The sequence below is a fragment of the Lepidochelys olivacea genome, assembly GCF_965140295.1.
Source record: "Lepidochelys olivacea isolate rLepOli2 genome assembly, chromosome: 3".
Classification (NCBI taxonomy): Eukaryota; Metazoa; Chordata; order Testudines; family Cheloniidae; genus Lepidochelys; species Lepidochelys olivacea.
In genome coordinates, this window is record NC_140413.1 from 130,957,409 (window position 1) to 130,980,768 (window position 23,360).

Genomic DNA, 23,360 nt, shown 5'->3' on the forward strand with positions numbered 1-23,360 from the left:
TTGGGCAATCCTCTGGGGTGGAGTGGCTGGGTGGCCAGAGGACCCCCCACCGCATTCTTGGGCATCTGGGTGAGGAGGCTATGGAACTTGGGGAGGAGGGTGGTTGGTTACACAGGGGCTGTAGTGACTGTCTGTGCTCCAGCTGCCTTTTCTGCAGCTCAACCATACGCTGGCACGTATGAGTTTGATCCTCCAGCAGCCTCAGCATTGAATCCTGCCTCCTCTCATCATGCTGCCGCCACCTTTAAGCATCATCCCTTTCTTCAGACTGCCAATTACTCTCCTCAGCCCACCACCGCTTCTCCCGGTCATTTTGTGCTTTCCTCCACTCTGACATTGTCTGCCTCCACGCATTTGTCTGTGCTCTGTCAGTGTGGGAAGACAGCATGAGCTCAGAGAACATTTCATCACGGGTGTGTTTTTTTCGCTGTCTAATCTTCACTAGCCTCTGGGAAGGAGAAGATCCTGTGATCCTTGAAACGCATGCAGCTGGTGGAGAAAAAAAAAGGGACAGTGGTATTTAAAAAGACACATTTTATAGAACAATGGGTACACTCTTTCACGGTAAACCTTGTTGTTAACATTACATACATAGCACATGTGCTTTTCGTTCCAAGGTCGCATTTTGCCTCCCCCCACCACGTGGCTACCCCCTCAACCCTCCCCCCTCCCTGTGGCTAACAGGGGAACATTTCTGTTCAGCCACAGGCACACAGCCGAGCAGCAATGGGCACCTCTGAATGTCCCCTTAAGAAAAGCACCCTATTTCAACCAGGTGACCATGAATGATATCACTCTCCTGAGGATAACACAGAGAGATAAAGAACGGATGTTGTTTGAATGCCAGCAAACATACACTGCACTGCTTTGTTCTACAATGATTCCTGAGTACATGCTACTGGCCTGGAGTGGTAAAGTGTCCTACCATGGTGGATGGAATAAGGCTGCCCTCCCCAGAAACCTTTTGCATAGGCTTTGGGAGTACATCCAGGAGAGCCACGAATGCCAGGGCAAATTAATCATTAAACATGCTTGCTTTTAAACCATGTATAGTATTTTAAAAGGTACACTCACCAGAGGTCCCTTCTCCGCCTGACGGGTCCGGGAGGCAGCCTTGGGTGGGTTCGGGGTGAGAAACAGTTCCTGGCTGTCGGGAAAACCGGTTTCTCCACTTGCTTGCTGTGAGCGATCTACAACTTCATCATCATCACCTTCCTCGTCCCCAAAACCTGATTCCGTGTTGTCTCCATCTCCATTGAAGGAGTCAGACAACACGGTTGGGGTAGTGGTGGCTGAACCCCCTAAAATGGCATGCAGCTCATCATAGAAGAGGCATGTTTGGAGCTCTGACCCGGAGCGGCCATTTGCCTCTCTGGTTTTCTGGTAGGCTTGCCTCAGCTGCTTAAGTTTCACGTGGCACTGCTTTGGGTCCCTGTGATGGCCTCTGTCCTTCATGCCCTCGGAGATTTTGACAAATGTTTTGGCATTTCAAAAACGGGAACGGAGTTCTGATAGCACGGATTTCTCTCCTCATACAGCAATCAGATCCCGTACCTCCCGTTCGGTCCATGCTGGAGCTCTTTTGCGATTCTGGGACTCCATCATGGTCACCTCTCCTGATGAGCTCTGCACTCACCTGCAGCTTGCCACGCCGGCCAAACAGGAAATTGAAATTCAAAAGTTTGTGGGCCTTTTCCTGTCTACCTGGCCAGTGCATCTGAGTTGAGAGTGCTGTCCAGAGCGGTCACAATGGAAAACTCTGGGATAGCTCCCACAGGCCAATACCATCTAATTGCATCCCAGTACCCCAAATTCGACCCAGCAAGGCCAATTTCAGCACTAATCCCCTTGTCGGGGGTGGAGTAAGGAAATCGATTTTAAGAGCCCTTAAAGTCGAAAAAAAGGGCTTCGTCGTGTGGACGGGTGCAGGGTTAAATCGATTTACCGCTGCTAAATTCGACCTCAACTCCTAGTGTAGACCAGGGCTTAGTGATCTGACTAACCCCTGCAGCGATGTGAATATTGTTAAGCAAACAATTATAAAAAATATCTCTGTCATGAGCTCCAATAGCACCTCCCTCCGCAGACAGGCTGGGCCACCAGAATGAGCCAGTGGTTGCTAAAAGGTTGGGTGTATGACATATTAGAAACTGAGATAATCAAATGACCTTCAGAGCTATGCAAAGTAGTTTGACAGAGCCAGAGCTGTGTGCTTACACCGCCTTTCAGAAAAGCCAGCACAGTCAGGAGCTGGACTCACAATCTCCCTCTCTCTCACTCACAGCTCAGGTGACAATAAGAACTGTGGGGAACTACAAAATTTGCCGTGCTCAGCAGCTTTACGTGTGAGGTCACTTCTCCCTTCTGAGAATGTACCTCATTCTCATGCAGAGAGGATGATAGTCCAATGCTTAGGGCAGTAGTCTGGGACTTAGCAGAGCTGGATTGAATTCCCTGCTCCGTCACAGGCTTCTTGGGTGACGTTGGGCCCAGAACCTCCAAGGTACTTAGGTGCTGCTCTGCTGAGCCTTGCAGTGCCTTTGCCCAGGAGCCCCAATGGCCAGCGGCAGTCTCAGCCCCGAGTTAGGCACCCAGGCTCCCCGTACTGAGATTAGGCACCTCCCTCTGCTCAGGATCCTCTGCGGTGAACCCTCTCCAGGAGCGAGGCACCTAAGCCAGCTCAGTCGCTGAGGCAGCCCACACCCTAGCAGCCAAAACTGCCTGACTCCTGCTCAATACCTCTCTCACACACACCCTACATTGCCCTGTACTCCTGTGTGTCTTTTGTGGGGGTGCTCTGCTGCCCCTCCACCTATCAGTGACATGCCTCCAGTCCTCCTGATACAGAGGCTGGCAGATAGCAGGTGTACTTTCAGCACGCCTATGGAATCAGGCCCTGCTGATGAGACAGGTGTGTGTATGGGGGGGGGCACCTAGTTTGAGAATCCTGCTTTGGCTTGAGCTAGGGCTCTGAGCAGCTTGTTAGCTGTGAGGTGGTCCTGGCAGAAACGCAGGCGTCTAGGGGATGTGGACACCTATGAAGTTAGGTGGCAGCTGAGTGGCAGCTTTGAAAATAGCCGTGGCACCTAACTGGTGAGCTAGACAGCTAGTCTCCTAAGTATCTTTAAGGATCTGGGCCTTAGTCTTTCTCTGTGCTCCTCTGTAAAATAGGGATAATGGCACTTCCCTACCGCACAGCAGTGTTGTGAGGTTAAATACGTTACAGACTGTGAGGTGCTCAGACACGACTGTGATGGGGCCAAGCCGGGGGGGGTCGGGGCTATGAACGGCCACAATTAGAGCTGCTGGAGCTCAGCCCTGGCACAAATTAAGCTTGGTGTGGGAGGCTAGGTTGACTCGCAAGGTTTTGGTTGCTAGCTCTTTTGCTTCTTTGTGATTCAACCAGCAGGAATCTCCTCAAAGTGGGTGGGGGGAAGCTTTTTGTGTCTTTGTTTACTTTGCCATTTTTTTCTTTTTAACTGCAGAGACAGATGTTTTTAAAGCCACCCCTGGTTCTTCCCTGAGATGTCTCACTCTCTCATATCAGGCCTGTTTTCCCCAAGACACTCCTGGCTCCGGGAAGACAAAAAGCCAAATATAGTGAAGATAAGATACCACTCAGTGCGACTTCTCCCTACTCTGCATCATTTGATAATACTGTGGCAGTAACAATGTTATACAAGACAGTAATAAATACGAACAAAGCCCTGATCCTACATATAGGTTTGCTAGCCAGCCATGTAGTTGTAGGTTTGATTTTAACTGTGGGGGTAAATGGATGTTGGCTAGAGTTGGGCCTGAACTGAAGCCCCATATTAGAATTCCAGATCCAAGTGTCCTGTCTCTGTAGTGGGCAGAATTAAAACCACAGATCTGAAAAATGCTGAAACTGAGATTGAATTCTAGATCCCAATTCAAATTTTTTTCCCAAGTTAGAGGACTTCCTCCCAGGGCTGCCAGAGAGGCACAAAGTCTTACAATTTGAACAATAAACACACTCTGGGGGCTGCATACCTTGGTTTACCGAATTCCGTAAGTGTCCCCAGAGGAATCTTCTACCCAGACACAGGATAATTTATTGAAAGTCAGAGAAGTGGCTGTTTTAGCCATCACCACTCCTAGTGATTTTATTGTTTTAGCCTCGTGCTTGTTAAAGCTTGATTTCCCTTTCTGAACAGTTTGTGGGATCCACAGTTCCAAAAATAAACCCATAGCTACGTCAGTGTGACAAAACTTGGACGTTCAGAAATGAGAAGCTGCTCTACAGACATTTCTTTTGCTGCGAGAAATGATTTGCAAAACAAACCCAGCAGAGATTATTTATTACAAAGCAAATACAAGTTATGGATATTCTAGAGGGAACCAACCTGAAAGGGCAGATGGAGACTTGCTCGGCCTTTGACTTTATTATTTTCTAATTAACACTGAACACCAAAGCTATCTGAACACTACTGCACAGCACCCTGAAACTGACTGACACGGTACGTCTACACAGCAATCTGGAGCGAGTGGGAACGAGCCTCCACGCCCAGGTTGACAGACTTGGGCTAGAGGAGCTCATGCTATCGCTGTAAGAATAGCTGTGTAGAGAACACTTTGAAGTTGCGGCTTGGGCTGGAGCAGAGACTTGCAAGGCTAGGAAATGGCACTTGCCACTGACTAGACCTAGTTTGCCTAAAATGGAGCAGAATGCAGCCACTTATCTTCCTGGGTGGAACACGGCTCCTAGCTGCTCAGGTCAAACTGGAGCGGCACCTGTGGTCTCAGAGGGCCACACATTCATACTGAAGATGAACACAGCCATTGGCTGCATTGTAGAATGGTGTGAAACTTATTTGCCTTGTGGGATACACTTTGGTCCACCTGGTATTAGGGGATGGAACAGAGGAGAGTCAGAGGAAATAATCTGCATCTCAGTGAGCTCTGTAGACAGGGCCAGCTAATGGATAAACATCATTCTGAGCAAGCCAGAATCACAGCCCCCATTGTATAAATGTTCCAGGATGATTGTGAATAATAAATCTATCACTCAACTAGTGCTCCCTGATTTGCAACACTCTGGGATGCTCTTCTATAATGCTGGCCCAGCGTTTGTTGGGAAAAATCCACTTGGAAGACAATACCATTTTGATGAAGTTCTGCAGGCTACTGTACCTTCAAAAGCACTTTGCTAACCTGTAGACAAGCAATCATGAGGATTCTTAATGAGTGGGTTTCCGTGGTGCAACAAATAAGTATGTTGGGACTGAACGTGATTATATTTCATAAAAGGCTTTGGTCACTCAACACTGTCAGTTTCAGGCTGCTTGAAATGTGCACGTGCCTCATTCAAAGGCATATATACACTGTAGCAATCAATATAAATCTTTAAACGAAATAAAACAAATTTCATCCCATAAAGATCTAATTCATTAATATAATGGGGGTGGAGGAGAGAAAGGGTGGGAAGAATAAGTGCTCCCCTTGCACCACAGCGCCTGTATACATTTGCATGGAAGGGGTAACAGCTCTTTGGTAGGAGGTTTGAGTGTCACAATCATGAGATCCTGCTGAAATCCAGGTTGGACATCTTCAAATGTTCATTGTCAGGGTGATAAACTAGTAGAGAAATAAAGATCAACGGTTATGACTGATAATCCCAGCTACCACCATCAAACCCCGGGTGCAGGAGGAAAGGCCCTTGTAACAGCACCATCTTGTTTTGAATTGGTTCCGTACAATGCAGGGGAATTCTGATTTTTGTGCCAATGAGCTAGTTCCCTAGTTTAGTTGTAGTCAATACAAATATTTGTCAGCAAAGATAATGGTGAGATTCAAGCACTTAGTCATGACTAAGAGAAAGGCAACCGGACAAATTCTTCTCTCACCTACACCTGTAAATCTGAAGTAACTCAGTGGACTTTGCTGGAGTCACTCTGAATTTACAACAGTGTAAATAAGAGTAACATTTTAGTCCAATTATTACAAGGAAAGAAATCTTGGGATGCCAAAAAAGAAAATTTAATAATTCCCAGTAGCAGGGACAGAAGTTGAACCTCCACCTCCCCCTGACTCTCTCACACGGAACATGTTCAACATTAAGCTCGTTAGTTAAAAAAGGAATGCATTGTAGATCTCTAAGAATTAGTTTATTTATAATTATTTATTATTATACTGTGGTAGCACCTAAAGGCTTCCATTCCCATTGTGCTAGGAAATGTATCACCATCTAACAGCCAGATGGACCCTGCCCCAAAGAGCTCCTAATAATTGAAGTGTGGAATGAGAGGGAACAGATGGGCACAACAGAGAGACGGGGGAGCACAAGGAAACAATGAGAAGATACGGATCACCACAGTAACAAGAGGACAAAGTGCAGCAGCTGCCTGTCAGGCACGGCCTACAGTAAAGGGTGGTACAGATCCACAATGACTTAGAAAGAACCAGGAGGCATTTTTCTCCAATCAGCTGCACCCATTTGCCCCAGCAGTGAAGTGGGCCCAGAGAGAGTAAGGAGGAGAGACCCCAGAAAGAGGAGAGAAAGGGAGCAGTGACTATGAAATGGGGCGAGAAGGTGAAAAATCAGCTTGGAGGAGACAGAGTTATGTAGTAATGGTGAAATCCTGGCTCCCCTGAAGTCAATGGCAAAACCCCCCGCTGAATTCACTAGGGTTGGGATTATTCCCAATTTTTAAAAAGTGACAAAGTTCTAGAGCAGATTTCCAGTTTTAAAATGAAGTTATGATCATACCTCATTTATATTCAGGTTAATGAAGTCTCTGTTTTTCTTACTTAGTGCCAGGAATACCCCTGAAATAAACATCAGGACATCACAGTTATAAAGATTCCCCATTCACATTCATACACATAAGCAACCTGTCCTACTGTGAAGCACTATTTGTGACTGTTCCATAGAGAGGAAGGAGCTGGCTCTCTATAAAGGCTTAGATCACAAGTGACTGGTGAACCCTTAGAATGGGTTTGAGAACTGAAGTCCTTGTGAAGGCAAAATGGCCATTGACTTCACTGGGACTTTTGCCTGAGTATGGACTTCAGAAATGAATCCAAAGCTGGTGGTTTGGATGTGAGACACACCCAGATGTTTGGATACATGTCTTACTCCTGAGGGCATTCAGTGCCAAAAAATTAAAAATTCTGCACCAAAAAAATTAAAATTCTGTGCACAATATTTTAAAATTCTGCAAATTTTATTTGTCAAATAAATGTGGAGGCTCCAGCATGGTATTGGGGACCACAGCCCACTGGTGGCACAGAGGTGGGAGATCACTGTGCAGCTCTCCCTCACCACCCCCACCCGGGACACAGACTCAGCGGTGAGGCTGCACCCAACCCTGACAGTGCAAGGAGCAGGCCCTCCCCAGAAACACCCCAGAGCCCTGCTCCTCCATGCCAGGTGCACCAATTATGGGAGACAGGCTCAGCAAGGCAAGATCCAAATATGGAGGGGCTTAGTGTGGGGGGGAATCCAGGTGTGGGTTGAGAGGGTTCTGTGTGGAGCAATCTGGGTGTGGGTGGCTCAGTGGTGTAACCGGGTGCAGAGGGGATCTGGATGCACAGCGGCTTATTACGGGGTTCAGGGTGCAACGGTGATGGGACTCTGCAGGGGGTCCAGGTGAAGGTGGTTGGGGCTCAGCAGGGGGGGTCTGGGTGTGGGAGGGCTTGGGGGGTCCAGATGCTGGGGGAGTAGGGCTCAGTGGGGTGGGTATCCACGTGCAACTGGTTGGGGCTCAGTGGGGTGGGGATCTGGGAGTGGGTGGCTTGTCAGGGTGGTCCAGGTGCAGGGGGAATGGGGCTCATCGAAGGGGTTCTGAGTGCAGGGGGTGAGGCTCAGCGGGAGGGTCTGGGTATGAGAGGGTCTGGATGCACGGGGGTTGGGTGGATGGGGGAGCAGTTCCCTATACAGGGATCCCTCCCCCTGCAGCTGAGGCGCAATGGATGCAGGAAGGGCAGGGGGGAGTTTGCAGAGCTTCCTGCAGCCAGGGAAGAAATCTGGAAGTGGGTCTGATCTAGCCCCGGATGCCGTGCAGGGGAAGAGGAAGTCCTATCCTCCCCAGCCCAGCATAGCCCGGACTAGCAGCTGAGCTTGGTGCAAGGTAGGAACCACCAGCCGGCTCTTCCCCAGTCCCGCTTCCTGCCCCACAGTGATTTACCTCTCTGACAGCTGCCCTGGGCACACAAAACATACTGCTGGTGAGGGTCATATGACCACTCTTGTGGTTTCCCTTTGCTTCCCCCATCAGAAAGTCATTTTTCTGCAGGAAGCAAAGAAATCTGCAGGGGACATAATTCTGTGCATGCACAGTGGCGCAGAATTCCCCCAGTAGTAACGTCTGAATTTTATCCAGACTATCTGCATTTCCTGATTCTAAAAAGTGATGGTGGGAATATAGCAGGAACACAGCAGAAATACGTACTCCCTCTCTGTGTTTTGACCCTTCAATTTCCAGCACAGGCTGGAACCACAAAGGAAAAAGAAGCAAAAAACTTAATAATATGGTTTAAGAAAGTTAACTAAACCGTTTTTGATCCTCATAAAGTGGTTGGGTTTGGTCTAAGGTTTGAGCAAGGGTCAGAGGATCACTTTAATTTAGGCTGATTTACCCATCCCTATTAATTGCTATTAGTCTGGACAGAGAAAGCTCCTGCATGCAAATGAACCAAGAGCCAGAATTCATAGCTGTATTGTGGGTTATATTTTTCAGTCAAAAACCCAAACAAATAGTTTAAAAGTGTGCAATGTCAACACATGTGCATGTCTAACAATCCCTTACTTGACAGCATTTGAAACTGGGGCCTTCAAGATCGTAAGGCAGACCTCCAGTACTTGAGCTTGAGAAGTAACTCCACTAGTTGGTTGCGGCAGTAGACTTATCTTTTAGTGGACCAGCCTTTACCAGGGATATAACCCAAACTTTGTGAGTGTGTTACACATATGATTTCAGCAAAAGTGGATACTCACGGTTTGCATTCTCTAGGCGAATTAAGCAGTTTAGGAAGTCATCAAAATCAATATGGAACTGGTCATCAGCATATCTGAGGACAATCAGTTGCAGCAGGTAATTATTGAGTTGAAATCCTTTAAAAAACAAACAAACAAACAAATACATAAATAAATAAAGAAGCAGCAGCAACAACCTAACTGACCTGAAAAGAAATCTGTGAGACTTTAATAAATAATCTAGTTATTCGTTGGAAATTTGTTAGTGGGCAAGTACTCTATGAACTGATTCCCTGTCTCTAGCAGAAACTGAGCTGACTGCAAACTGGTTTTCATTTAAAATCGATGTAGAATTCAGAAATAAGAATTTTTGAAATTTTGCAGTTTTCACTCTACGAATTGTTGTCTGTGTGAGTGAAAGTTCAGTCCCCGGTTGAGGATCTGCCCCATAGTATTTCTGTTTTCCCAACATAAATCAAATATTTCTTTTACCTGCAGCTGTTAGGGCACTACGGAGCTCATAGGAGGACATGGTGCCAGATTTATCAGAATCAAACTTAAGGTAGACATGCTGCATGGGGGAAAACATAGACATTCAGCATTTAGTACGTTAACAAATCTCACGTATTTGTAGCACATAAAGCAATGGAGTTTCATGTTCTAGATGCTTATCTTTAAAACTCTTGATGTAGCGCAAACTTTTATGGAAGTTGAGAGGACTTTGATCTGGATCCAATCTGGTTGTGTAACTGAGGGTATATTTGGGATCAAGCTGTCTCTATCATATTTGTTATGAGCTGAGTGAAAGTTGTTATGGGTTGAGTTAAAACCTCATTGAGATTGGTAGGTGTGAACTCACTCTTCAATTAACATAACTGTAAGGGTGAGCCCCCACCTAAGACAAAAGGAGTATGTGAAACCGTCCAAAACTTTTTGCTGAGTATTTTGTCTGTGTGTACCTGTATGTGTGAGAGAGGCAGTGCTTAAAGTGGTCTGAAAGAAGTAATGGGGGTGGGGGGGTCTGTCACAACCTTAGCCTAATTTAATTTTCATGTACTTGATACAGACAGCTCACAATTTTTGCATACATATAATATACAACACATAAAATTTTTAGCTCAGTAAGGTATGTATACCTATTTGTGTAATGCAAATTACTAAAACAAAACATATCCTGAGAGTTTGAGGGGGGAAGGTCTGGGGGCTTTGTGAAATTCAGTGGGGTCTATTTGGGGATAGGGGGCTGGTGTGCAGTGAGATTCAATGGCGTTGGGGGTCTCTTTGGGAATAGGGACTGGGGAGGCATTAAGAGTGGGGTTGAGGGGGTTGCAGTGACAGTGGAGTTGGGGGATCTCTTGGAGGTGGGGGTGCAGTGAAAGTCAGTAGGATTGGGGGGTGTCTCGAGGGGGAGAGAGTCAGTAGGGTCTGGGTTTCTCAGAGCATGGGGGTGCAGTGACAGTGGGGATCGGGGTTCTGTGAGATTCAATGGGCTTGGGGGGATCTCAGGAGTGGGGGTGCAATGACCCTGAGGTTGGGGGTCTCTGAGAGGATGGGATACAATGTGATTCAGTAGGGTTGGGGGCCTTATGGATGGGTGTGCAGTGAGTGTGGTTGGGGGTCTCTCAGGGTGCAGTAAAAGTGAAGTTTGGGGTCTCTCTTGAGGATGGGGGTCTAGTGACGGTGGGGTTGGGGGGGTCTCTCTGGGGCTAGAGAGTCTCCTTTGGGCGCCTGTTCTCTGCCTCCCATTCTTGCTGCTCCACACCCCATCCCTCTCTGCTGGCCTGGCTCTGAGCCTGCTCCTGCAAGGTGGTGGGGAGCTGGAGGGGTAGGGTCTGAAGCCCCCGTGGATTCTCCCAGCCCCATCCTGGCTTCTGGGCTGTGCCAGAGCTGGTCTCCCTATCTGAGCTGCTATATCTGCTGCTCCCCTGTCTCCTGTAGTTCCCAGCCCGAGGCTCTGCTCCCTCAGGGACACAGGCCCCCATCTGCATGATCAGCAGGCGAAGGAGCCAGGAAATGGGCACTACCTGTGGCCGAGCCCTGTGCTGTATGAGGAAGCAGCAGGAGCCTAGGGAGCTTATGAGGCAGGAGCTCTGGTAGATGCTCTGTGCCCCACATTAACCCCGCCTGAGCTTTACATTTCCCCACGTAGATCTGCAACCCCCTGTGATCACCCCCACTTTAATAAGGGAGAACATGTATGAGAGACACTCAGAGAGACAGCTGAAAGCAGTGGCTGACCCTGGAAGAAAGCTAAGGAGTGGTTTTTGGGTCAGGGTGCCGGCTGAAAAGAGCACTCTTGGTGCTATGAGCAAAAGAAGCTGTTTCCTGCTATTTGTTTCCTTCTGCCATCAGAGACACAGAGCTTTGCATGTTCTTTGTAAATAAACAAAACGGCATCAAAGAAACACCTGACTACCACCTGTTCCTACTCCTAACTGGAACAACTTACTAGACCCTGAATTTCTGGCTAGCCGCTTGGGTGAAAAGGGGAATTAGGAAGCATGCTGAGGTGAAAATCAAACAGCACTGTTTATCAAGCTGAAGTAAAGTTCCACATTTTCCTTGTGGGACAGGATATATTGATCGTCACTCAATTCTGAATTAGTTATATCCATTGTTATAGTCACTCTGAACGTTTTAATCAGAAATATCTGGAAATCTCTCCATTGGGGGCATGCATTTCTTAAGTGTACCAGTTTAAAAAAAATATCAAACATTTGTATTAAAGGACTGACAAAGTGAAGTGATCCAGAAAAACAATTGAGATTTTGGATGAAAAATCCGGGAAGCAGAAAATTGCAATGATCACATCTTGGATGTAGCATAAATTCAGAAAAGATTATTAATGACCCATGAGGAAACAATTATTGTGCCTTGAGATGCAATCCTGCAAACATATACTCACATGCTTAACTTTACTTACCATAATAGTGTCATTGATTTCAAAGGGATTACTCATGGTAGTAAAGGTAAGTAAAGTGTGTAAGTGTTTGCAGAATTGGAGCCTAACCAGCTAACATTGTTCCAGACCCTCAGTATTGCTTACTGCTGAGGAGATAAACAATGGAACAAAATAACTCATCACATGACTATTTTCCACTAATCACAAGTCAGCATTTTCTTCTTGTGTGAAACAATAGGAACAGAATCCTCAAATGTTATTTTGATTAGCCTCCTATTAAAGCACATTTCTGAAATTCATTATCCCAAACATAGTTTCTTAGCTTACCAAAATTACTGATATTTCCAGTAAATCATTCTGGTTTGGGACAATGGAAAACTAAAAATTGGTCATACTTCCCAGAAGAAAAAACATTTTGAAGAGCTTGTGTTTTTAATCAATATTTTATGCTTTTGAAGATGTATGCCATTAGATTTTTGTCTCTGAAAATCATAGAAATAGAGGGCTGGAAGGGACCTTAAGAAGTCGTCTAGTAGTTCATCCTGTGCAGTGGCAGAATCAAGTATATCTAGACCATCTCTGAAGCGTGTTTGTCTGACATTTTCCTAAAAAACTCCAATGATAAAGACTCAAAATAACGAATACAGTCACATACCAGCCACTTCTTTAGTTTGTCCCAGAAAATCTTGAACTCATTAAATTCCAGTTTCCCATTACCACTGGACTAGTATAACCCACATTAAGGAAAAATACTGGTTAAGTGAAATCCCATGTTATGTCAATATCTACCAGTCATTCCTTTACTCAGATAACAATAGCTGCACTAGGAAGCCTATGATGCTGTTGAGAGCAAACAATTGCAATGATTGCTGTTGGAAACCTAGAAAGTTGGGTGATAGCTCTGCTGAGTAACGTAGCGAGAACACTGTCCCAAAGCAAGAGCAGCTTTGGATTCCAATTGGATAGGAACGATTCAGAGAATTAAATAGATATGTGGCACAGTTGGCAACGGGCTTTGTTGCAAGGATAGGTTCCTGGGTTAGTGGTTCTGTTGTGTGGTTGCTGGTGAGTATTTGCTTCAGGTTGGAGGGCTGTCTGTAGGCAAGGACTGGCCTGTCTCCCAAGATTTGTGAGAGTGATGGGTCGTCCTTCAGGATAGGTTGTAGATCCTTGATGATGCGTTGGAGAGGTTTTAGTTGGGGGCTGAAGGTGACGGCTAGTGGCGTTCTGTTATTTTCTTTGTTGGGCCTGTCCTGTAGTAGGTGACTTCTGGGTACTCTTCTGGCTCTGTCAATCTGTTTCTTCACTTCAGCAGGTGGGTATTGTAGTTGTAAGAATGCTTGATAGAGATCTTGTAGGTGTTTGTCTCTGTCTGAGGGGTTGGAGCAAATGCGGTGTGCCCACATATCTATTCAGGGGACACCATCATAGTGCCTAATCACATCAGCCACACTATCAGAGGCTCGTTCACCTGCACATCTACCAATGTGATATATGCCATCATGTGCCAGCAATGCCCTCTGCCATGTACATTGGGCAAACTGGACAGTCTCTACGTAAAAGAATAAATGGACACAAATCAGATGTCAAGAATTATAACATTCATAAACCAGTTGGAGAACACTTCAATCTCTCTGGTCACTCGATTTCTGATCTCAAAGTGACTATCCTTCAACAAAAAAACTTCGAAAACAGACTCCAACAAGAGACTGCTGAATTGGAATTAATTTGCAAATTGGATACAATTAACTTAGGCTTGAATAGAGACTGGGAGTGGTCATTACACTAAGTCATTACACTAAGTGAAACTATTTCCCCTTGTTTCAGAGTAACAGCCGTGTTAGTCTGTATTCGCAAAAAGAAAAGGAGTACTTGTGGCACCTTAGAGACTAACCAATTTATTTGAGCATAAGCTTTCGTGAGCTACAGCTCACTTCATCGGATGCATACTGTGGAAAGTGTAGAAGATCTTTTTATACACACAAAGCATGAACAAATACCTCCCCCCACCCCACTCTCCTGCTGGTAATATCTTATCTAAAGTGATCACTCTCCTTACAATGTGTATGATAATCAAGTTGGGCCATTTCCAGCACAAATCCAGGTTTTGGAAATGGCCCAACTTGATTATCACTTCAAAAGGTTTTCTCTCCCCCCACTCCACTCTCCTGCTGGTAATAGCTCATTTTAAGTGATCACTCTCCTTACAAAGTATATTTTTTCATGGTCTGTGTGTATATATAAAATCTGCTCACTGTACTTTCCACTTTATACATCTGATGAAGTGAGCTGTAGCTCACGAAAGCTTATGCTAAATAAATTGGTTAGTCTCTAAGGTGCCACAAGTACTCCTTTTCTTTTTGCGAATACAGACTCACGCGGCTGCTACTCTGAAACAATAGGATTGTAAAGGTGCTCAAGCACTTCTGAAAATCAGACCACTTACTTGGATGCCTAAGCGTGGATTTAGGTGCTGAACTTCACACACTCAGGTTTGAAAACTTAGGCCAGAGTAGTTTTAGAAGCAGCCATCTTCTATAGAGTGGCACTTCCCACTATTCAGCAAAAGAATAAATGGTCTCCGGTTTTATTAAAAACTGGGCAGATTTGCTTGAGAGCCTCACAAATCTTAACCATTTTTAACCAGCTGGGGCTGAGTTTTGAGTTGGTAGCTGTGACTCAAACCAGAGGCAGTTTTGTTTTGTTTGGGCTTTTATTGCAAGTATTTGTGAGGAGGTGCCACAAATAACAAGGGCTGGAGAAACAAAAACAAAAGAGGAGAACTTAGTAGCTGGATAGGAGATGGATACAGCAAGCAGCAGCCAGCTGCTATGTTAGGGCTGTGGCTGCTTGGTCTGCAATATTAAATGGCCAGCTATCAGGGGAGCAGGCTCAGCAAAAGTACCTATGAAAGGGAAGAAGCTATTCTAGGAAGCTTCAGTAGTGATCAGGCAGCTCTAAGACAGCTGTTTCTTGGGAAGGAACTGGATTTCCACTTTTTCGAATGCAAGGATCTGGTTGTCAGTTATTTCCAGATTTTTCAGATTTCTGCCCAGTAGTTGAAATAACAACATCTTTTATATAAATAAAATGAGTGAGATTTTCAGAAGAGCTCAGACATGGACTACACTGAAGTCTCTGATATAACCTGAATGCTTTTGAAAAGTCCCACTTTAAGTTTCTATAATAAAAGCTGGAATACAATTTTGACACCATCAGTTTGTTGTGCTTAGTGTACCTCCACTATTTCACAATATTGCACTCATGTCTAGCATCGGGGATGAAAAAGCTCTCTCAGGGCACTTGCATACATTCCGTGCCAGTGTGGTCCCAGAGAATTCACATCAGCATTTATGTGAAAGGATACATCCATGAGAGAGATGATGTTTCTACATGTCATGAGGCTTACGTTCTCGAATGCGATGGTGTTTGCTGAAAAAGCATAACAATCAAGTTAAATAAGAAATAAAGTCATTGGGCATAAACTTAAAGTCTAAAAAATTAACAATGGAAAAAGGTGGAACAATGCACTTCATAAAGAAAGATATAGTTCCAAAGATACTCCTATGACCACTACCAACTCTGCTGCCTCTATTCACATGAGGAACCTCCAGCGACTTCAGTTAAAATCTCATTCAATAGGACTACTCAAAAGAGTAAGAGTTGCAGGACTAGCTTTGTAAAAATCCTTTAAAAATCTTAAATATAATGACATTATTAACAGTCAAGCAGGGATTGACCATCTCATCAATCTGATGATTCAGAGTAGAGCTGATAGAATCACAGTTTCAAAACCATATGTCTATATATTTTATGCATTTATTGTTGTCTTAAGGGGTGTTACACACACTTTTGAATTAGCCACTAAAAAATAATTGCCTGATCCAAAGCTCAATGCAGTCACTGGGAGTCTAATGGGACCCACCATTATTGACTTCACTGGGTGTTGGATCAGTCCCTTAGAATTTACTTTAGGTAACATTTTCAGAAACGCCTATGGACTTAGGCACTTCTGAACATTTTACCTTTTAACACAACTATTAAACATTTTGATTTCCAGTGTTTTCATGATGAGGGGGAGAGAACCAACCAACCAACCAGAATCGGAGTAGTATAATAGTGCAACAGGATGCACCTGCCATTTAAGATTTGAGAGACCTGTAAGCCAGCACTTCCCTCTCCCAATTGTGACTTTTTAAAATATGTATGGAGCAGAAAATGTGGTCAGTGAAGGGAGGAAGTTGTCTTGGGGAGGTGAGCTGGGATCTGTAGAACACCACACTGCTGACTCAGCACATAGGCCCTGAGACAGGAGCCTTATAAGCAGGGTGCTCCAGACCTCTCCTCTCCTTTGGTGGTAAGAACAGACTGGGATAGTTCCCAACTGGCCTTGCTCTGGGATCCAGGGGTGTGGAATTGCTGGGAAATGTCATTTCCCTAGCAACTAATTTGGAATCCTGATCTGGGCAATGCATGCTGTAGGCAGCTGAATCTGAGGCAAACTCTTTTGAGGAGGGTCTACAATTTCTAAAGTAACTGGAGGTCCTTTGTGCTGCTTGTTTGATGAGTCAAACCAAAGCCCTGGGCAGGGGGAGGTTTTTTTTCTTCTGTTTCTAATCTTTGGCCTGCCACAGATAGCGACAGGCCCAGATCTGCAAAAGTATTTGGGTTCATAACTCCCATTAATTCAGTGGGAGTTGAGTGCCTAAGTATTTTGAGGCTCTGGGCTGTATGGACTCAATCCTGAGTTAAGTGGAAGGGGAAATCTGCTGAACTACACCTATAACTGCAGAGTGTGGTAAGATGTTCACCAACCTCAATGCAACAAGCCCTTGCCACCTCCCCATATCCTGCATGACTACATAGTTCCCAAAAGGAGCACAGCTGGAGGTTGAGGATGGGCTGTTCCTGAAAGTGCTGAGCCCAGATTCACAGGATGATAACAAAGTGCTCAGCAGCAGATGCACCAGAGCAACCGGAGACCAGAGAAATGGGTGATGCATTGCTAAGCATGCTTCATCAAAGTATCCCACAGTGCTCAACAAACCTGAGGAGATGATTAACAAACTAAGTGAAATAGGTTTCAGAGTAACAGCCGTGTTAGTCTGTATTCGCAAAAAGAAAAGGAGGACTTGTGGCACCTTAGAGACTAACCAATTTATTAGAGCATGAGCTTTCGTGAGCTACAGCTCACTTCCTCAGATGCATATCGTGGAAACTGCAGCAGGCTTTATATATACACAGAGAATATGAAACAATACCTATTCCCACCCCACTGTCCTGCTGGTAATAGCTTATCTAAAGTGATTTCCAGCACAAATCCAGGTTTTCTCACCCTCCACCCCCCCACACAAATTCACTCTCCTGCTGGTGATAGCCCATCCAAAGTGACAACTCTTTACACAATGTGCATGACAATCAAGCTGGGCTATTTCCTGCATAAATCCAGGTTCTCACATCCCCCCCACCCCCATACACACACAAACTCACTCTCCTGCTGGTAATAGCTCATCCAAACTGACCACTCTTCAAGTTAAAATCCAAGTTAAACCAGAACATCTGGGGGGGGGGGGAGGAAAAAACAAGAGGAAACAGCCGCCCCCCCCCCCAGATGTTCTGGTTTAACTTGGATTTTAACTTGAAGAGTGGTCAGTTTGGATGAGCTATTACCAGCAGGAGAGTGAGTTTGTGTGTGTATGGGGGTGGGGGGGGATGTGAGAACCTGGATTTATGCAGGAAATAGCCCAGCTTGATTGTCATGCACATTGTGTAAAGAGTTGTCACTTTGGATGGGCTATCACCAGCAGGAGAGTGAATTTGTGTGGGGGGGTGGAGGGTGAGAAAACCTGGATTTGTGCTGGAAATCACTTTAGATAAGCTATTACCAGCAGGACAGTGGGGTGGGAATAGGTATTGTTTCATATTCTCTGTGTATATATAAAGCCTGCTGCAGTTTCCACGATATGCATCTGAGGAAGTGAGCTGTAGCTCACGAAAGCTCATGCTCTAATAAATTGGTTAGTCTCTAAGGTGCCACAAGTCCTCCTTTTCTTTAAGTGAAATAGGTCTCTGTAATCCACACTGCATATTTCTTAACTGTCTATGGCCAAATACTGTTCTTGGTTACTGTGGTGTAAATTTGGAGTGATTCCACTGACTTCAAGTGAGTCCATCAGGATTCACATCAGTGTAACTGGGAGCAGAATTTATCCCTTCTTATACAGAGGCCACTTAGAACATAAGAACAGCCATACTGGGTCAGACCAAAGGTCCATCAAGCCCAGTATCCTGTCCTCTGACAGTTGGCAAAAGTAAACTGGACAAATGCCCAGTTTTGCCAAAAAAGCGGGTGCGACCCTTAGTGGGGTGCGACCCCTATCAGGGTGCAGAGGAATGGGGGGGAGGGAGCAAGTGGCAATGCCAGCCTGTGTGGGAGGGAGGTCTTGGGAGAGTGGCTTGGGCCAGGCCATCCCCACATGGGTTGGTGGCAGGGGGTCTTGGGTCAGCCCCACATGCAGGAGTTGGGGGGCCTCGGGCTGGTCTCAAATGGGCAGGGGTAGGGAGGGACTTCAGGCCAGCCCCAAGCAGACAGGTGGCAGAGGGGGCTCGGGCTGGCCCCATGTGTGTGGGGGAGAGCAGGGTGCCTCGGGACAGCTCCACATGAGCAAGAGGCAGGGAGGGCTGGGCGAGGGGACTTGCGGGGGGGCAGGGAGCGGGCCTTGGGCTGGCCCAGTGTGGTGTCCCGTTTTCCCTTTAGGAAAATATGGTCATCCTACTGAAGTGAAGCCACTTCAGGGTTGAAACCAAACAACTGTGTAAGAACACCCTGCAGAGCTACAGAACAGCTGAGGATGGAAAGTGAAGAACACTGTGTCACACTGGAAGCTACAGGATAATTACAGGTAGGAATTAAATAACAGCAGCTGTGTTTATGTTCTCATTTTGTGGACCTAGTGTGCCTTGTGCATGAGCAGATATTTAGTGGGCATTGATGCTATTCAGTGAATGGAGCACTTGCTGAGATGAGCACACACAGACTTCCTGCATACTCCCATCAAATGTAAACACAAGCTGCTGTTTGTATTGTGGAGAATGGCTTGGAGTTTCCTTTTCCTTGACTATTTTAAGAATCAGAAATCCAAATGAAATTTAGATACCCCAGAAAACCAGAGAACATTAGTTCTGCTCCCAGTAACTCATTGAATCTCATATTCTTCAGGAGGATAAAAAATAGACTTTTTACTTTTCACAATTTCTTCTTTGGTTTTGTCACTATTTCGTTACTATTATCATCATTTGTTTGTTTTATGGTACTGCCTAGAGACCCTGTCCAACATGGAGGCCATATTGTGCTAGGCACTGAACATACACATAACAAGAGACAGTCCTTGTCTCAAAGAGATTACAATCTAAATAGACAAGACAGATGAAGGGTGGATGAAAGGAAATATGATCCCCATTTTACAGATGGGGAACTGAGAGATTAAATGATTTTGCCTAGGTTATGGTATAGGTAGTGTCTCCTGAGTCTCAGTCCACTGCCTTAGCCATAAGTCAATCCTCTTTCTCCAGAGCCGGGAACTGGCATCACTGACCTGAAATGGATTTTGTTGGGACACAGCGTAGGCTAGGGGTTACGTCAGGGAACTTGGGTTCTGTAACCCGACTCTGCCACTGACTTGCTGTGTGACATTATGCAAGTTACTAGGCAGTGCCTCGGTTTTCCCACCTGTAAAGTGGGGATAATATCCACTTTTATAAAGCCCTTTGAAGTCCTTGGATGAAAGCCGCTATATAAGTGCAAATAAAGTTGTTAACACTTACTTTTTTTTAATACAGCATTCAGAACGTATTCAAGTTCTTCTGCAGTTATCTCCATGTCCTAGAGTTGAGAAATTAAAGCAGCTGTTACTTTTGTGTGTCTAGATTCAGAAATATTGAAAGCCTAACAGAATGCAAATAGCATCCATCTGACAACCACAAAACTCTACTGCACTACTGTCACTGGGTTTACAGCTTGCCGCTGAAATCCAAGAAATAGTGAATCACACAAACAACAGAAAAGGAGTACTTGTGGCACCTTAGAGACTAACCAATTTATTAGAGCATAAGCTTTCGTGAGCTACAGCTCACTTCATCAGATGCATATACAAACAACAGAAGGACTTAAAAAAAAGGAGGAGATGGCAAAATACAACTGAGCTGCTCACTGACATGCTACATGGAATCACAGTTCTTCTCAAACAGGAGGTGTTTATTTAAACAAAATGACTGCAGCTTCAGACACAAACAGGCTCCCTCACAGCTTGTGTTCTAGTGTTGTCTCCTTTGTTTACCAGGGACCACGCCATCAGGAACTTTATAAAGGACACAGAGACATCTAGAGGCTGAATATATACTGCAAGTAAACTTATTACATATGGAACCCTGAATTTTTACTTCACATGGAATTATGTGACAACAGACTTATATTTTTCAGCTACATAGAGTTGTTCCCATCCCAGTTTTTTCAAGACATTCATGATTTTTATAGTTTCATAAAGTTTAAAGTAGACGGGATCATCAGACCTCCTGCATTTCACAGGCCATTGAACTTCATCCAATACCCCTATGTTGAGCCCAATGATGTCAGCTAAACTAAAGCATTTTAGTCCCCAGGAGACAAAACTATTGTGTGCCACAAGCAGAGAACAGGAAAGACCACTGCCCACGGCCCCTGTGATGCCAGTGAATTGACTGGCTTTGATGAACCTGGCAAGTGATACATGGCCCACGCAGCAGAGGAGGCAACCCTCTCCCCCAGTTTCCTTGCTAATCTGACCTGGGAGAAAATTCCTTCCTGACCCAAAATCTGGTGGTCACACGAACAAGACTCACCAGCCTGATTGCACCACCTCAGAGCACCAGTCCACCCCAGCTGGAATCACGTCTCTACCTGTGGCATATCTCCGCTGTGTCAGAGGAAGGTGAGGCCTCCTCCCCGAAGATTACAAGTGTGTATTGGGGAAAACTTCCTTACTGACCCCCTCAGGGGACCACCTAAAGCCCTGAAGCATGACCAGTAACCAGTCATGACCATAAGACAAAGCTAAAAGCATTCTGAGTACGCACTCACCTCTCCTGCAACCTGTTTAAACAATGCCCGGAACTGTTTTTCTTCTTCTGTTTCTTGTTGTGGTGTGGTTGGTTTAGGAGGCTACAAGAACAGGGATAATTAAACGTATCAGAGAGCTAACATTCGTTCTTGCACACAGATTATGAGTAACAGTCACAGTAACACACTTTAAGGTAGAAGGGAGCACCAGACCATCTAGTCTGGCCTCCTGTATATCATAGGGCAGTGACACAGCCAGCACCCGCCCACTAAACCCAACCACTGAAACGAGACCTAAGTATTACAGTCCATAGGAAACTAAATTATGATGTGTCACAGGCAGAGAACAGGAGGAACTGAGATGCACCAATGCTTGAGGCCCCTGCAATTGCAGGGTAACAATTAAGCAAGCCAGCCATTCTTTCAGCGCATTTAGGAGAGCTATGCATTTTGAAACAGATACACCTTTCAGATTTTATCATCTTTTGTATGAAAAACTTAACCCTCCCTGGCACTCAATGTCTCAGAAATGTTCACCTTTCATTTCCGATAGCCCATGCTATTGTGTACTCCTAAGGTGTAGGCAGAGCACTGGAGCTGAACAGCTGATCAATGGTGGCCTCCAATGCTACACTGTCTCAAAACTATCAGTTTTCCATTTTATAACCACGTTCAACCAAGTGAAGCCTGGGATAAACAGGTGCAACTGTCATGGACGTCTCCGGGCCAAATTCAGTGATGATATTAACTGCTGTGTGAAATACAAGGCTGGGTGTAAGTTGATTGTAAAATAGATGTAGGCAGCAAAGTAGTGTAACTTGCTCTGCTTTGGCACTCAGTGGCTGTGCAAAATGAATGCAACTTGCATTCCAATGCACTGGAAAGGTATGCGCCGAAGGAAAATCAATTAAGTGAGGAAGGTCCCACACTGTGCCCAACACTGCCATCAAATAAGTAGTATAAGTTACTGTATAGCCACTGAATGCCAACATGGTGGAAATTACATTGATTTGACACTTACACTCATTTTTCTGACCAATATACCCCCGACATGACACTCAGCCCACCATTTATCTACTACCATTCAGATGCCAGATGGCAGGCACTTTAATAGCTAGGCTAGATGAATGGATGTATATCACTAATGACTGTGACCTTGAGAATCTGGAAATGTGAAGCTCAATTTGTTACCCAGTCTCTGGAAGCAAGGGAAAACTGAGTGAAATATTGCCAAAGAGATGCAAAGCTGAATCTTGGCTTACTTTCCTTCCGCAAGCATTTCCACTGAAACCAGTGGGACTATTTGCAGGAATAAGGTGAACAAGATCTAGCTCAGTCAATACCCAAACAAAGTGACTACAAAGTGGTTCAAGGGCTGCCTGTCAGATTTTTTTTTAAGCATAAAAATCAGCTTAATGCTCAGCAGCAAAAATTGTCTAATCATTTTTATGAAAATGCAATATCAAGCTTCTGACCCCAAAATGTTCTGAGAATGTGTATGCATGTTTGAGTGTGAATCGGTTCTGTGGCCCGAACTGTGTAATACTGCATAGTATGGCTAATGGGCAGATCCTCAGCTGGTGCACATTGGCTCAGGTCCATTGATTTCAGTAGCTATGCTGATTTATACCAGCTGAAGAGCCAGTCCTTAATTTCTTTCTGGTTTCAGCTGCCTAACAGCAAACAATTGGAAGAATTATTAATTATTATGATTGTATTATTAGGGTTGTTTTACTAAGCCCAACACAACTGTATATTTCACACACACAAGGTTGATATTTTCATAACATTCACTTGAAATGAAAAAGTACAAATAGAGCATAGTGGATGATGCTGACTTATCCAGTCCTTATTTTAGCTCTGTAGATTTACCTCTGGGAGATTAATGTCAATGTTTCCATCCACATTCCTGAGGAAAACAAAAACGTACTCAATAACAAAAGACTTTGTTGGGGATCCTTTCTGTTTAAATTTTCCAGGAGTAAAAGCAAATACGGTATTTTTACTGAACAAATTATTCACTTTGGTGAAATTCATCCCCATGCAGCGGGTCAGGTCTTTGCATCACATAAGCTCAAAACAGAGCTTAAGTGGTTCCTAGGCCTAGTCTGAGCCATCTCTACAGGGGCTGATTTCAATTTTTATACGTTGTGCAAATGCTTTTTAAAAATAACATATTCTTTATTAAATATGGTCATTCACACAGGAAACAAACAGGAATATTATTACATTTGCAGAACAATATATACTATGGAGCAGCTACTAACTCTTCACAGTTAAGGTTGCAATTGAGTTTTCATTACAAGGTCTGATTTCCCCACCTCCTAATACCCACAAAAATAGTCAGAGTGGGCTAAAAATTGGGAAATTAAGTCTGGAGCTATGGTAGAAATTTTCTACCACATCTTAAATGCATTGAAAGAGGG

At 44.9% G+C, this 23,360-nt stretch overlaps 1 protein-coding gene across 1 annotated transcript in view; it reads right to left on the minus strand.

Moving 5' to 3' along the window:
• Positions 1-4,305: 4,305 nt before the first annotated feature.
• Positions 4,306-23,360, minus strand: part of CAPN9 (calpain 9) — a 48,958-nt gene continuing 29,903 nt past the window's right edge. The window contains exons 12-20 of the mRNA XM_084625152.1: positions 22,807-22,843; positions 20,956-21,036; positions 19,665-19,722; positions 15,208-15,272; positions 12,496-12,564; positions 9,431-9,509; positions 8,960-9,076; positions 6,731-6,789; positions 4,306-5,598 (exon numbers count right to left, since the gene is read on the minus strand). Of these exons, the coding sequence (XP_084481278.1) occupies positions 5,572-5,598; positions 6,731-6,789; positions 8,960-9,076; positions 9,431-9,509; positions 12,496-12,564; positions 15,208-15,272; positions 19,665-19,722; positions 20,956-21,036; positions 22,807-22,843 (592 nt within the window). The 3' untranslated portion in view covers positions 4,306-5,571. The remainder of the gene's footprint in view (positions 5,599-6,730; positions 6,790-8,959; positions 9,077-9,430; positions 9,510-12,495; positions 12,565-15,207; positions 15,273-19,664; positions 19,723-20,955; positions 21,037-22,806; positions 22,844-23,360) is intronic.